The sequence below is a fragment of the Haliaeetus albicilla genome, chromosome 27 (genome assembly GCF_947461875.1).
Source record: "Haliaeetus albicilla chromosome 27, bHalAlb1.1, whole genome shotgun sequence".
Classification (NCBI taxonomy): Eukaryota; Metazoa; Chordata; class Aves; order Accipitriformes; family Accipitridae; genus Haliaeetus; species Haliaeetus albicilla.
In genome coordinates this window covers 17,004,867-17,018,690 of record NC_091509.1, presented here as the reverse complement: position 1 = coordinate 17,018,690, position 13,824 = coordinate 17,004,867, and the positions used below count along the sequence as shown (strand labels likewise).

General features: G+C 36.8%; 1 protein-coding gene across 3 annotated transcripts in view; it reads left to right on the top strand.

The window, feature by feature from the left end:
• Positions 1 to 10,709, top strand: part of CNOT6 (CCR4-NOT transcription complex subunit 6) — a 33,815-nt gene extending 23,106 nt beyond the window's left edge. For all 3 annotated transcript variants that reach the window (XM_069772881.1, XM_069772879.1, XM_069772880.1), the window contains 6 exons: positions 1,190 to 1,347; positions 1,859 to 2,013; positions 2,988 to 3,142; positions 4,132 to 4,362; positions 5,721 to 5,923; positions 6,611 to 10,709. In XM_069772881.1, the coding sequence (XP_069628982.1) occupies positions 1,190 to 1,347; positions 1,859 to 2,013; positions 2,988 to 3,142; positions 4,132 to 4,362; positions 5,721 to 5,923; positions 6,611 to 6,823 (1,115 nt within the window). In that variant the 3' untranslated portion in view covers positions 6,824 to 10,709. The remainder of the gene's footprint in view (positions 1 to 1,189; positions 1,348 to 1,858; positions 2,014 to 2,987; positions 3,143 to 4,131; positions 4,363 to 5,720; positions 5,924 to 6,610) is intronic.
• Positions 10,710 to 13,824: the final 3,115 nt, after the last annotated feature.

The window sequence follows — 13,824 nt, the reverse complement described above, 5'->3', positions numbered from 1 at the left end:
ATTTATTGAAGAATAAGAAAATGGAAGAACATGAGCATAATTTCCCAAAAATGTAGAATTTTCTTTTAAGTAACCAATGTAGCATCTTTGACTCAGCACTTGTCTTGCTGTTGGGTTTCAGGTCATGTTTAATTGTTTACTAATTTTTCTGCATGAATTGTCTAAAATATAGCCTTTTCTATTTACCTGCACACCAAAAATCTTAGTGTATTTCTCAATTATTGCAGTGTCCTCTCTTTCAGGACTGATGTACATTACTTTCCCCTATTGATTTCATTAAGGCAGTTGCTTCAGAGATCATGATGTTAATGCAGCTTGTCTTTTGCTGTCACCTATTTGTTTTCAAAATGCTGGGCTTTGATCCCCCAATCAGGCCAAGATTGTTGCCTCAATTTGCTAAATCTTCAAACAGTTGTCTTGTTTCTTTTTCCTGAGTTGTACTCCACGTTTGAGAGGAGCTCCCAATAACCTTCCAAGTATCTCATTGTACTGCAAGTTCCTTAGTGCTTTTTAAAAACAAACAAAAAAACCCCAACAAAACAAAACCCCAAATGCATGCTGCTGGATTACCTGTCAAGTAGCCCCAAACTGTCTCATTATCACTCCTGTTCCAAATTAATACAGAGAGTTGGTGTTTCTTGTCTTTATGCCTGAATTGTAAGCTTTTTGAGGTGGAAACATTTGGGGTTTTATTTTGTCTATACTTTTTCATTGTGTGAAGGGATCCTTACCCTGCCTGTGGTTCTGTTACAGTTCGTGGTGGTAGTAATTAAGGTAGACTTTAAATAATCTATTAGAAGAGTATGCAGACCTTTGTATAGCTAGCAAATGTAAGTGTTCAAATACACTTTCCTTGTTTTAGGCTTTTCGCAGTAGAGTACTATGTAGCATAAAGTATGTTTGTCTGCTATTTACTGCATTAACCATATAAAGGGGGGGGTTGGGTTTTGTTTTCAAATTTAATGGTAGAAGACAGCTGCCATAAGTCCAAACTTGTAATTTATCTTCCTAGAAGGACTAACAAATTTTATTTTAGTACAGATACATGTGCTGTGTTTTGGTTGAAGGAAATGAAGCATGAATTGATAAATTTGCAGAAGACAAAAGTGAAGAACATAATTGTGTATATGTATTTTGTTGTTGTTGTTGTTAAATGTATCAGTGTGTAAGTAAAATTATTGTTCTGCAGCCTTGTTCTCTGTCATGTGTTACAACGTACTTTGTGATAAATATGCTACCCGGCAGCTGTATGGCTATTGTCCATCTTGGGCATTGAACTGGGAATACAGAAAAAAAGCCATTATGCAGGAAATCCTGAGCTGCAATGCTGACATCATAAGTCTTCAGGTAAAAGATATACCATTATTTCTTTTCCTCTTCTATTCCCATGTGCTGGTTTCTACACATTAAGTGTATTTACAGTAAACGGTCTGTTTTCAAAACCTTCTGAAAACAAAAGAAAAAAGAAGTGGTGTTTAGAACGTTATTTGTTGCTTGACATCAAAAGAATGCTTTTCAGCCCACACAGTTGGAATGTGAACCAGCAGCTGCTGATCAAAGCCATGTACGTGGGGGTGTCTTTGTGCCTGCCTGTGTATGTGGGGCTATAATTGACACATTTTCAAATAAAAGGCTTGAGATAATCATAACTCTGGGGATTACAGAAATTCATTTATATTTTCTTAAAATAGGGATATTGCTCTCAAATTTGCATTCTCTGATGTACTTAATTCTTAGAATTTTTTTCCCCATAAATCTAATTTGAAAGTGATTTACACTTCTGAAGAGTCTAAATAATATCAGTCTTCTGTATTTTGGTAATAGTACATTCATGCTGTGCTGTCTTACAACTTTATAGGAGGTTGAAACGGAACAGTACTACAGTTTTTTCCTGGTAGAATTGAAAGAACGTGGCTACAATGGATTCTTCAGTCCAAAGTCTAGAGCTAGGACAATGTCAGAACAGGAAAGAAAACATGTTGATGGTTGTGCAATATTTTTCAAAACAGAAAAGTAAGTGATGTGTTTTGCAGAGCCTTCTATTGTGCCTTGCTCTCTTTCACATAATTTCTCAGGTCAGTCTATAGCTCCAACAATTTGGCATTAGTCGCCCTTTTTGTAGCCATTCAGTGTTTCTTATAGAGGATTCCTATTGCTAGAAAGAGTGGTCTGTAAGAGAGAAATCATTCTGTGTGTAACTAGCAATAGAAAATTTTACCTTGAAGTTTTATTTAAGATGAAATTTCATTCTGTTAGAGCAATGAAGGTTAGGAGTTCACTAAATTATACTTCAGTTGTTGAGCGGGTGTGTACCAACCATTAGGTGTTAATAATGAAAAAATGAAGTAAGTGTCTTTTCTAGCTTTTTTCTTTTTTGAGTAAAGGAATTGATAATCCCCAAAATTGCAGAAATAAGACCTCAGATGACATTGACTTTTTGATACATTAGCCTTCTGATAAAGCAAAAGACAAGGCACAATATCACTGCTTGCTTCTGAAAAAAGCCATTATTTAAGAGCTGCAGCACTTACTCATTGTGTCACATTGTACTTGTACAACTGTTTGGATATAAGGGCGATAAATTCCCTTCCTCCTCCTGTTTCCATTCCTTTGTGTCCACAAGTAAATGTAGGTGCCAGGTTTGATACCTTTTGGCTTAGAAAAATTATTTAGTCCCTCTCTATTAAACCTCCATCTTTGAACTAGAAACTGGTGCAGAATTAGAAACAAGCATTCCTTTTCTATAGTTTCTCAAGCATTCTCTCTCTCTCTAATCTTTTAATTGAAACTAAGGTAGTATAAAATATACAAAAATTGCTAGGAAAACTGTATCCTTTGATTTCAGTTTAGGATTTTATGAAATTATGTGATTGGCTGAGATTTTCACATCATAAATGTGTTTGAGCTTTAATTAAAAGGAGAATTGTCTATAACGTTTCCTTTTGTGTCTGGCTGCTGAAAAAAAATATATGATGTTTCTCTTTCAGATTTACTTTGGTTCAAAAACATACTGTTGAGTTCAATCAACTAGCTATGGCAAACTCAGAAGGTTCAGAAGCTATGCTGAACAGGGTGATGACAAAAGATAACATTGGAGTTGCTGTATTGTTAGAACTGCGAAAGGAATTGATAGAAATGTCATGTAAGTCCCATTTAGTTTATTTTTTTAATAGATTCTGTTTTGTAGATGAAGAAATTGCCTTTTGTTACAGTAAACCAGAGAAACTATTCTACAGACAAATATAACTTTGCACATTGTATGCTCTGACAAATTTATTTCCAAAGAGGATTTGGGGAAAAAGTCATATGGCTTAAATGATTAAGGTTTTTTTTTTTCCCCACTTATACCTTTTTGCTTAAAAAATAGAAAGACTTGAGTTTGAGTGATTTTTTTTTTTTTTTTTTTTTTTTTTCCCCTTGCAGTTATATACAGGTATCAAAGAATCAGTTGGTGTTGGTTGTGTGTTTCTGGGTCATGTGTCTGCATCATCTTAGCTTGTTATTTTCTTCACTGTCATGCTTACACAACCTGTTTGTTCTGCCCTGTCATTCTTAATTTAGGAAATGTAAATTGGGTTTATAAGTATTGCAGTGGGTACCTACTCAACCTGGGTTGTATTTATCCAAATGAAATTTTATTGATTCAGATTCTAACAAACAAGCCTTTTAAGAAGCACTTCTAGCAAGAGAAGTAGCTTATTATGTGGATAACTTAAAATTCAGAGCTCATTGCCTAATAAGATACGAGCAGTGCCTGTTTACTATCACAACCTGAGGAAAACTGTTGTAATTTGTTAGAACAACACGATTTGCCTGTAATTAGGATTATCTGTTATTTATGTTAATTCACAGTATTCTTAGATACATAGGCATTACCTGTAACAGGATAGTCTGTCTGTTAATGGTCTTGAATGTGAAACACAATTATTCCTAGTGCTTTATGTCAACTAAAACACTTAGTAGTTGTAAGAGGAGTTGTATGACCCTCTTAAATTGAATGGTATTAACTCTCTTCAAGTTATACTGGTATTTTATTTTATTTTTTCCTCTCCTCAAACATTTATTTAAAATTCAATAATAATGTTTTCTGTTGCTGACCATGTAAGGTAAATAATTGAATTTAAATTTTAGCTGGAAAGCCACATCTTGGGATGGAAAAACAGCTAGTTCTTGTAGCTAATGCACATATGCATTGGGACCCAGATTATTCTGATGTGAAGCTGGTTCAGACTATGATGTTCCTGTCCGAGGTAAAGAACATTATTGATAAAGCTTCTCGTAGTCTCAAACCTGGTGTTTCGGGAGAACTTGGAACCATTCCACTTGTACTGTGTGCAGATCTCAATTCTCTACCAGACTCTGGTAAGAGTTCTATTTCTTTTTTGGTGGTTTTTTTTAAAGACTGTTTCAAGTGTATAACAATTTAAATTTTAAGGTCTCACTTTTTTAAAGGAGTTTTCAACTTAGAGAATACATTGTTTGGTATCATAAGCTCTGAAGGTGCTAAGAAAATAGAAGGAAGAAAGAAAAGATAGAGCTGTTTCTTTTGTGAGTGACCTTATTGCCTATGCAGTAGTATAGCTATGTCTGGTCTTTCAGAAGCATTTTCATTGTTATCTTACAATACAGGAATGGAAATGAAGAAAATATCGTCCAAAAATAACTGGAAACATGAGTATGTTGCTGATAATGGGGTTTTCTTAGTTTTAAGTGTGAGAAGATGGGTTCTTCTCTTTAAAGTTGCCACCATACAATAATTTTCTTTAGCTCAAATGTTTTAGGACTTCTAAAATACAATACATCTCCTACCATAAAGGGATTCTTCAGAGCTCTTTACTAACATACAACTTTTTCTTTTTACTTGGTGGCGACTTTTTAAAGTGCAAGAAAAGAACAGATTCAGTGATTGCCGCCTTGGCTTTCTCAGGCACCCAGCTGAAGTGCTGAACTCAAGAGCCATCCTTCCTTCTTACTGCTAGTTGTTCAATATAATAATCTTCATTCCTGGTCCCCTGTCCTTCTGGCTTCTGCTTGGCAACTCTTAACATCTGTTAGGGTTGATAGGAGCAGTTACTGCTCAGCAGTACTGGAAATCTGATTCTTCTTGATCTCAGCAAGGCACGTATCCCTAGTGGCTATTGCAATAGCCAGTTCATGTGTCTGATTGTGTCTTCAGAACAACTAATTGCCTCTTTTACCTTCCAGAACCTTAACACAGCTATTCTGAAATTGAGGCATGGTCTTAGGTTTCCAAGACACAAATCTTGTCAATTTGGCTTTGCGGCCTCTTTAAAGTTATCTTTATTTGAAGTAGTGTTACAAAACCGGCTTTTTTGCAACATTTTAGCTGAAGAACGTTGAAAGCCAGGACTTGAGCATAGAGACGAGGAGAGGAAGAAGCTGACTATGTAGCCTCTGTAACATTTTACTTCCACTTTCTTCATTTTTTCATCTTCCCCCACCCCCAGTCTGTTCCTTATTAACCTTCTTGGTTTTTCTAATCGAAGTATGTCTCTTTGTTCTAGGTGACATTTGCTCTTGACATATATATACATTGTCTTGCAATATTTTAGAAGAACTACTGCTGATTGTATTGTATATATGTTAAGGTTTTGCTTATATAAAGCATAAAGTTGCATGTATGACTGGAAGTACCCACGCACTCTTATTTGCTGAATGCTTGTTGATACCTTCTTGTGTGCATGCGTCTCTCCTAATAGGTGTTGTTGAGTACTTGAGCACTGGTGGAGTGGAAACAAACCACAAGGATTTTAAGGAACTGAGATACAATGAAAGTCTTACTAACTTCAGCTGTAATGGAAAAAATGGAACAACAAATGGAAGAATTACACATGGTTTCAAGTTGAAGAGTGCCTATGAGAATGGTCTAATGCCTTATACAAATTACACATTTGACTTCAAGGTAAGGACTTGGCTGATATTTTGAAAAAGTTTTCCATTTTGAAGCTTAACTGTGTGATTTGCTGTATGGAATTGTTTAACAAAGAAGTTAATCTGTTTGGGTAGCTAACAGTAAATTCACCAAGATTATATTTAAAACAGCAAATGAGTGCCCAACACTTCAGTCTCCTAGAAACCAAATGTTCCTTTTTCTTGTTAGTAACTTGTAATGGATTTGCAAGAGTTGGGGTGCTGTTAATCTTCCCTGCAAATAGGAATATTTTGTGTTTTAATACTCCAAGCTAAACGAAATAGTACAACAGGGGCACTTAAGCTGCCAGCTGCAAGGAAATAATTCATGTTGCTACTGGAAAACTCACAGTGCTCAGTTGCATAGGGGAAACAAAGATGGCTCTTGTCCTCTTCAAAAATCAGATAAATATGATTTGAAGCTATGTAGGAGGTTGGAAATTACAACCCACAAAAGCATAGCAGAAGCGATACAGGGTGGACTTTTCTTTTGTTTTCCTAATCAATATTGAGCAACGCATGGGATATAGGAAGTAGAAGTCTGCTAAGTTGATGATGTGCTGTAGAAAAGGAACGGTAGCATTTCACTTACTTGTAATATTGAGCTCTTTTGTTTGGAAGAATAACTTGAGTCAAGAATATATACTAATAATCGATTTTATTTCTTCTGTTGTTTTAGGGTATTATTGACTACATCTTCTACTCTAAACCTCAGCTAAACATACTTGGCATTCTTGGACCTTTGGATCATCATTGGTTAATAGAGAACAATATAAGTGGTTGTCCACATCCACTCATCCCTTCTGACCACTTCTCACTTTTTGCACAACTGGAGCTTTTGCTGCCTTTCCTGCCTCCTGTAAATGGAATCCATCTCCCTGGCAGGAGGTAGTCAAGTACATTTTAGAGGGTAACCTCAGTCTAACTTGTACAATTGTAAAATCTGAATATAGAGGAGTGAGGTATGGCCAACAGGGATTTTTTTTCTTAATAATCTTAATCTTAAATCTAATTATTTGCTAAAGACATAGTAAAAGCCAGGTGCTATCAACAGACACAATTCTGAGCCCAATATACTTTGTATACTGTTCGACAGCGATTGGTGCATTTGCACCTTTCTTTAATATGTTACAATTAACCTTCCTGTTTCTTTTATCCAACGTGACGTTTTCATGCCTTGAAATAGGGAATTGTTATACAGTATATTCTCTTTGCACAGTTATCTGTAGCACTACTTTTTTGAGGCCAGTAGGAACATCCACAGAACATTCTTCCGTACTTCACTCCCTCCTTTTTCAGACTTGTTTGTAAAATATAGAATTTGAATTTAGCCTTTATTGATTGTATATGAACAACAGAAAACCTGATTTATGAGATTTTGTACTTTAAAAAAAGAAAAAATCAGATTTGGAAAATGATTGTATTGTAAACTAAGGCTAAATTTTTATCTGTTTTCATGTGTTATAAAGGCCAGCTTGTAAAAGAGGTTGTCACAGGTTTTCTCTGCTAATGATTTGCACTGTTAGGGTTTCGTTAGCCCTTTTGTACTACTTTTTATGTTCAATTGAGAACGTTGCTTTTAAAATCCAAACTTATAAAATCTTAATATCTTACAGAGATAACTGAATACATTCTGTCTATTTCTGATTTTTTAAAAAAAAAAGAGAAAAGCATAGAGTTCTCGCAGAACAGATAAGCTAAGCAGTGAATATAAGTAGACCTGTATGGATTGAAAGTTATTGCTGATGTGTATACAGTCAGATATTTTTCTCATCTCTAACTTTTGAAGTAAAATTTAGGGATACTTGTGTACAGCTTCTTCATTTCTGTTTTAAATACTTGTCCTATCTCCACTGTGCCTGCTTAAATTTGTTCTCAACTAGCACTGCCTGTGCATGCAGAGAGATCCTGTGCATCCTCTTTTATTTTTTTAAATAATGTTAACACTTGTGAAAATTTTATGAAGATACTTTTGTATAAGCTGTGGCATCTTTTTTTCCTTTGTGAAGCATTGAATATCACACTTTTTGAACATGTTCAGGTTATGGGTACACAGTTTCTAGCTTCTAATACCCATGCACTGCTTCTTTCAGTGTCATTGCACAGTGCCGTTTTTCCCACTAAGAATTACTATCATGTGAATTCTCTTTCGTTTAAGTGTGTTCCTCAGTTTCAGAAAGTATAATTCCTTGAAGAAAAAAACCCCAACCCTATGTTTTCTATTGATGAAGCAGTGTAAAATAAATGCATTTTCAATACAGGTCCCAAAGACAATTCTTCAGATCATTTTTTTTTTTAAAGTGACCAACCAAGTCTTATTTTAAAGTGTCAAGCAAGACTAAAGTTATAGTGTACCCTCAGTGCCATTTGTGTCATGAAGCCAAGTATATAACAGCTTACAAATTTAACTTGTCTATTTGTATCCTGAAAGGGAGAATTTATTGTCTCCTTAAACTAATACAACTTGAATAATCAATGTAAAAATAAAAATTGAGATAGAGAGCTTGGTCTTAAACAGCTTTTGTTTCAGCTGCGGGCAGGGAAGCAAAAGGACACTGAGCATTAAGAGAAAACTTTCTAAATATTTGTTAATTTTTATATATAAGAGAGTGGATTGGTAATAATGATTCAAAATTTTATTGAAAAGTAGTCAGCACATAAATGTGCTCAAACCGTTCTGTTTTAAGCTGAAAGTAAAAATTACAAACAGTTCGGATATGTAAAATGTACATTTTAAAATTTCAATAGGAGAAATTTTGATCTTGAATCCTTGTCTGGGACCTGATCTCTTGGGGTTGTTTTGTTTTGGTTTTAGTTGTGGAAACACCAAACATGTCCAGTTTATAATCAGTACATTGAAATGCTGGTAGTATTGCTGTAGTAGACTTAATGCGTAGTGTTATTTTTTTTCTGTTTGTTTTTTGGGGTTTTTTTGTAAAGTGTGAATAAAAGGTGTTTTACTCATGTTTCCTTAATGATGTCTTGGTAATGTACATCATGACAATTTCCAGTGATGATGAGCCAATTTAGCTTGTCAAACTGAGCAAACTGTTTTTCTTTTCTGATTATCTGGATTGTGTAATGAGTCCAGAAAGCTTTACAGAAGGGGAAGGGAAGCACTTACTCATTTTGTATTTCTTAGAGGGGGATAATTTACTTTAATAGATGCTGGAGCTTGAGTGCACTTGTTAGATTCTAAAGGTTTAAGCTTTATCCAGTATGTGTTCTCCTGTATTGCTTAGTCTTAAAAAATATTTGAATTTATGACAGCACATTAAAATATGGCCCCTTGTGCTTTTGGAGACACAACTGTTCCTGCTTAGTCACCTTACAGTCTAAGGGTCCATTTAAATGACCGTTTCCTCCAGCTTTTATACTAGTCCACCAGGTCCCAATCGAAAACCCACTGAATACATTGAAGACACTCCTTTGACTTCACTGGGTTTTAACTGGACTGCAGCTATGACTCGGGGGCTGAAGGAAGGAGAAATATTTTGAATATAGGGAAAGACCAGATGGCACCAAAACAGAGCTGAGATAAACTTTGTCAAACAATCTTTCGAAGAAAATATATTCTTGTGTCAAACAAACCTAACTCAAAAGTCTCAATTTCCAGCTATAACATAGAATAAGGCAATAAACTGTGTCTTCACAAAATCAAAATGTTTGCTTCATAGTTTTTAACATAAAATGGTTATTTGCAATATTTTTATTCGAGGTGGTTTTGGGTGTTGCCATAATGTACCTTCAGTGTTCTTGTTGTAAAAGCACATACAGCGAAAGTCACAGAACATCCTTGGGGTTGAAAGGATTTATTTAGGTTAGACCAGGCTTTTTTCCACTTAAAGTACAGTCAGCCATATCTTGTCTAGTTTTATTTACCTTTACCAAGAATTCTGGGTGTCAAAGTGTAAATTGAAATATACCTTTAACTAAAAGAATTGATGAGAGTACAAGACTAATACCACAAGTTACTGCTTTTAACATAACACAAGGTGGGAGGGGAAGAGCATATAAGTTGGTGTGTGTTGTAATTATTTTGTCCTTTTAGCAGCTTTGAAAAAAAATAAAAAAGGTAAATTGGCTAGCATTTGACAAAACTGACTTTAAGGACATTGCATGTATGCATCTTTGATGTAACTAGCAAATCTCTCAAGTTGGTTTTTTTTTCAGAGCGGACTTAGAAAATAGCTTATGGTTTGCTTTTTCAACCACACAAAACGTGTATGAAAGACAAAATAATTACAACACTATTGGGGGGGGGGCGGGACCTAATTACACTGTAAAACTTTAAAAAATTCAGTTAACCGCTTAAGTAGCAAGCCTTTTTCATCCAGACGGACACAGTATTTTTTAGTATGTTAACTGCTATTCTTTTCTTTTGGTTGCATAAATTTGTAACACTTAAGTGTCTTGGTATGTTTAAGTAGTGTCTAAAATAGAATATCTTAGTCTTTATTCACAGTACTTCTGTATAATGTGTAATGCACTGGACTAACTCTTGTTTACCATTCATGTAACAAAAACCAGCACATTATCTGCACTAAGCTCAAAGAATGTTGCATTTGTCTATAGGCAGCTCTTCAATAAGATAAATGGGAAACTGAATATGGTCTGATGGTAAACAAGGGCTTTTACTGTTCTCTTCAGTGGAACTTCCTTCTTGGTCAAATTTTAACTAGTTAGTATTATATTTATATACAGGGTCTTCTTTTTCTTTACCAATGTATTTTCCTACTCATAGCTGACCAATAAATCCAATATCTGTTTCAAACCTTCTTGAAGTCTAATTCATATTTTAACTTAATTCCTAAAGCTTTTCCTGAAGAGTTGCACATAGAGCCAGAGTGAGTGAAGTGTGTTAAGGGTAAAATGGAAGGATGTAAGAAACTTGATAATCCCAGAAAGACCTTCCTGTACTTTCTGTTACTTTCTAGATCTGCAGAGCAGAAAGCTGCTTGAATCAATTGGGTTTGGATTGCAAAGTGAAGACCTGATTAGTAATGCCTCCAGAGTTTGTGGAAAACCCGTACCCAAACCTACTCAGATCTCAACCCCGTGTCTTCATATCTGGCTGTCTTCTGCCCTTCCCAAGTCAGTCAGTAAGGTCAGTTGTGCAGTCCACAGGTTTTGTCTGCATCCTGTAGACCCCACTCTTTCCTTCCTCTCCCTTCCCCACCCCAGAAAGCCCAAAGTAGTCTTGGGGTCTGGCAGCGAGAAGGGATTCAAAGATTCCATTCATTTACCATGGAAGGGGAGCAGAGTGAAGATTTCTTGCATCTTTCTTTTCAGGCATAAGATCAGCCTAACTCTTGTCCTTAGTTTATTTTAATATCACATTCTTTCAGGGGGGTTCTTCTGTATCGGAGTGTATGCGTAACAGTGCAGACTCTTATATGATGTTCCCATCACTAGTAGCAGGAAACATAACACATGAGCGCAGTTGCTGTATAAAGCACTGAAGCACACAAGACATCTCGCTGGCATGCCTGCATGTCTTCAGAACTCGCATTCAGTATGTTGGCGCTGTTTTGCTTTGAAATAAAGGATCTAGTTCAGTGTTTCCGTGAATACCACATGCCCCAGAGCATTCGGCTTGCTTGTAGTTCTAAAGTTTGCTGTCTTGAAGCAGCTGTAAGTCCCCAACAGAGTGATGAGTCCAGTCCAGATTTCAGCAATGATTTCTCTTTGGTTCTGTCTCGTGGGTGAGATTTTAATTCCCACCATCACATTTGCGGTCTTGCCACTAGATGGTGTGTGTAACACAGGCTTCATGTGCACAGAGTGTGAATGTATTTGAGAGTGCCATCCAGAAAGGGTGGCTTGTAGAATTATGAGTATTTGTGGGAATTCAGGCCCAGGAATAAACCTTTTCCAGTGGCAGCAGTCAGTTTGGTAATGTCTGTGCCAATTAAATACTGGCTTTATAAATCCAGCTGTCATGATGGGAATAAAAAAGGACCTACTTAGTTCTCAATGGTAAAATCATTCTAGGGCCTTTGCTTGCTTCGTTTAATCTACTTAATGCTATGTTTTAAGATGAGTACAGTTGTTACATGGTTCCAAATTGGAGTTGATGAGCTCTTAAATAATATCTGCTAAGCTGGCATGTAAGTATAGGGACATCTATCTGTAGGGAAACTCTGTGCCAAAATTAATGGAGAGCCTGGTGTCCTGTCCAGAGAGCGTATATGGAAAACAGCATCTGTCACTGAAAGGATTGAGTTGAGTTTGTGTCCTGTAGTCTGAAGCCAGGTAAGAGAAAATTTGTCTTTCTTTAACTTGCAGTAAAATAACCACAGGTATTTTAATATAATTGAATACAAAATCACTCTGGCCAGACTCCTAGTTACTGGTCCTTCATACACCATGTCCACTGGCTCTTCAGTGATGGTACAAAGTTGGGTTTGTGCCTTATAGGGTGGGAATTGCCCAAAGCAGTGCAGGTGACTGTGTGGCATTTCTTTTCTACTGACATGGGTAGAGCAGAGGAGCCTTAAAACATCTGGAATTGAGCCCAAAGAGAGAGAGGGAAGGAGGAGAAACTGAGAAAAAGGTAAGTGGAAAGGACAAGAATATGCAAGGTGCATTGGGTGACATTTTGGGAGAAACCGTACTTCATTAATGGTGAGTGTTCTGGTTATTTTCTTGCTTTGCATCTTCCTGTCCTAACCCAGAGGCACTAATTGTTCGCTCTAAATGTTCACTTACTCTGTTTGTATGGAAAGCAGTAAAGCTTATTAAGCTATGGGGACCTTTGGTGCATTTGAACATTTTGTTACTCCAAAATAAGCCTGGTATTCTCACAGGTTAACGGTTTTTAAAAGATAGGAAGGTACATTCAGGTTAAATCTTCACGGTGTGTTAGTGGACAGTATTCATTTCTTCTAAAAATGCTAGATGTTTGTTGTAAAAAAACACACATTACAGAAAACAAAAGCATAGATACACTCCTGCTGAGTTTTAGTGACCACAAAGATTTAAGCTTCAGCTGATTGTTCATAGCACACTTTTTTTTTCCCCCTAGTTAGTTAGTTTAGTTTTTCTAGTTTTTTCTGGGTTTTTTTCCTAGTTTTTTCTAGTTCAAGGCACAGACTGCTCCCTTTGGGTGCCAATAGTGAATTAATGATAGTTTCTCCACTGTGGCTAACGGTATTGATAGCTCTTCAGAGACTGGATTTATTGATTTTTTTAGTTCCCTTCTTCCTTTTCAAAAAATGGTGTCCCAGTTAACAGTCTGCTTTTTGGCCAAGAGGTCTGAGACCTGTTGTATCTAAAGACCTGAACCAAGCTACGTGCTGGTTTTGCTGACCCTGGCAGCAAGACACAGATTAGATGGGGGAAAGCCTAGAGATGTGCAAGGATTTCTTTTAACCATCTCCTCCGCTCCTAGATAAAGCAGTGGGAGAGAGGAGCGTTAGGAATTGCCTACAAGTTGCTCTCTTGAGCAGCTGGGGTGAAGGGAAGCATCCCGCCTGACATCGTGTCTGCCACTGCGGTATTCCCCGTGACCGGGCTGGAGCTTCTGACACGTCAGTCTCTTGACAAGGCAAGACCTTTACTTTTCTCATTTAGTTGTTCTCTGCGGTTTTATGGGCTCTGCGGGGACACGAGCCAGGCTCCAGTGGCACGCGAGAGTGCTTCACCAGTCGGCGTGGTTGCGACGCTGCGAACCCAGTTCTTGTTAGACTCGAGCACTCGCGTGGGTCCTGGGGCACGTCTGCTGCCGTCCACCCGTGGAAGAGCTGCTGTGGAAATCTCAGAAATACGAGGTACAGCTTACTGTGCAAAGGAAGCGAGTGGAGATATTTCATAGTTGTCTCGGTTAACACCTCTGAAGACTGAGCTTCCTTTGTCTCTCAGCGTGATCACGAGTTTTCCAGGGAATAGTAG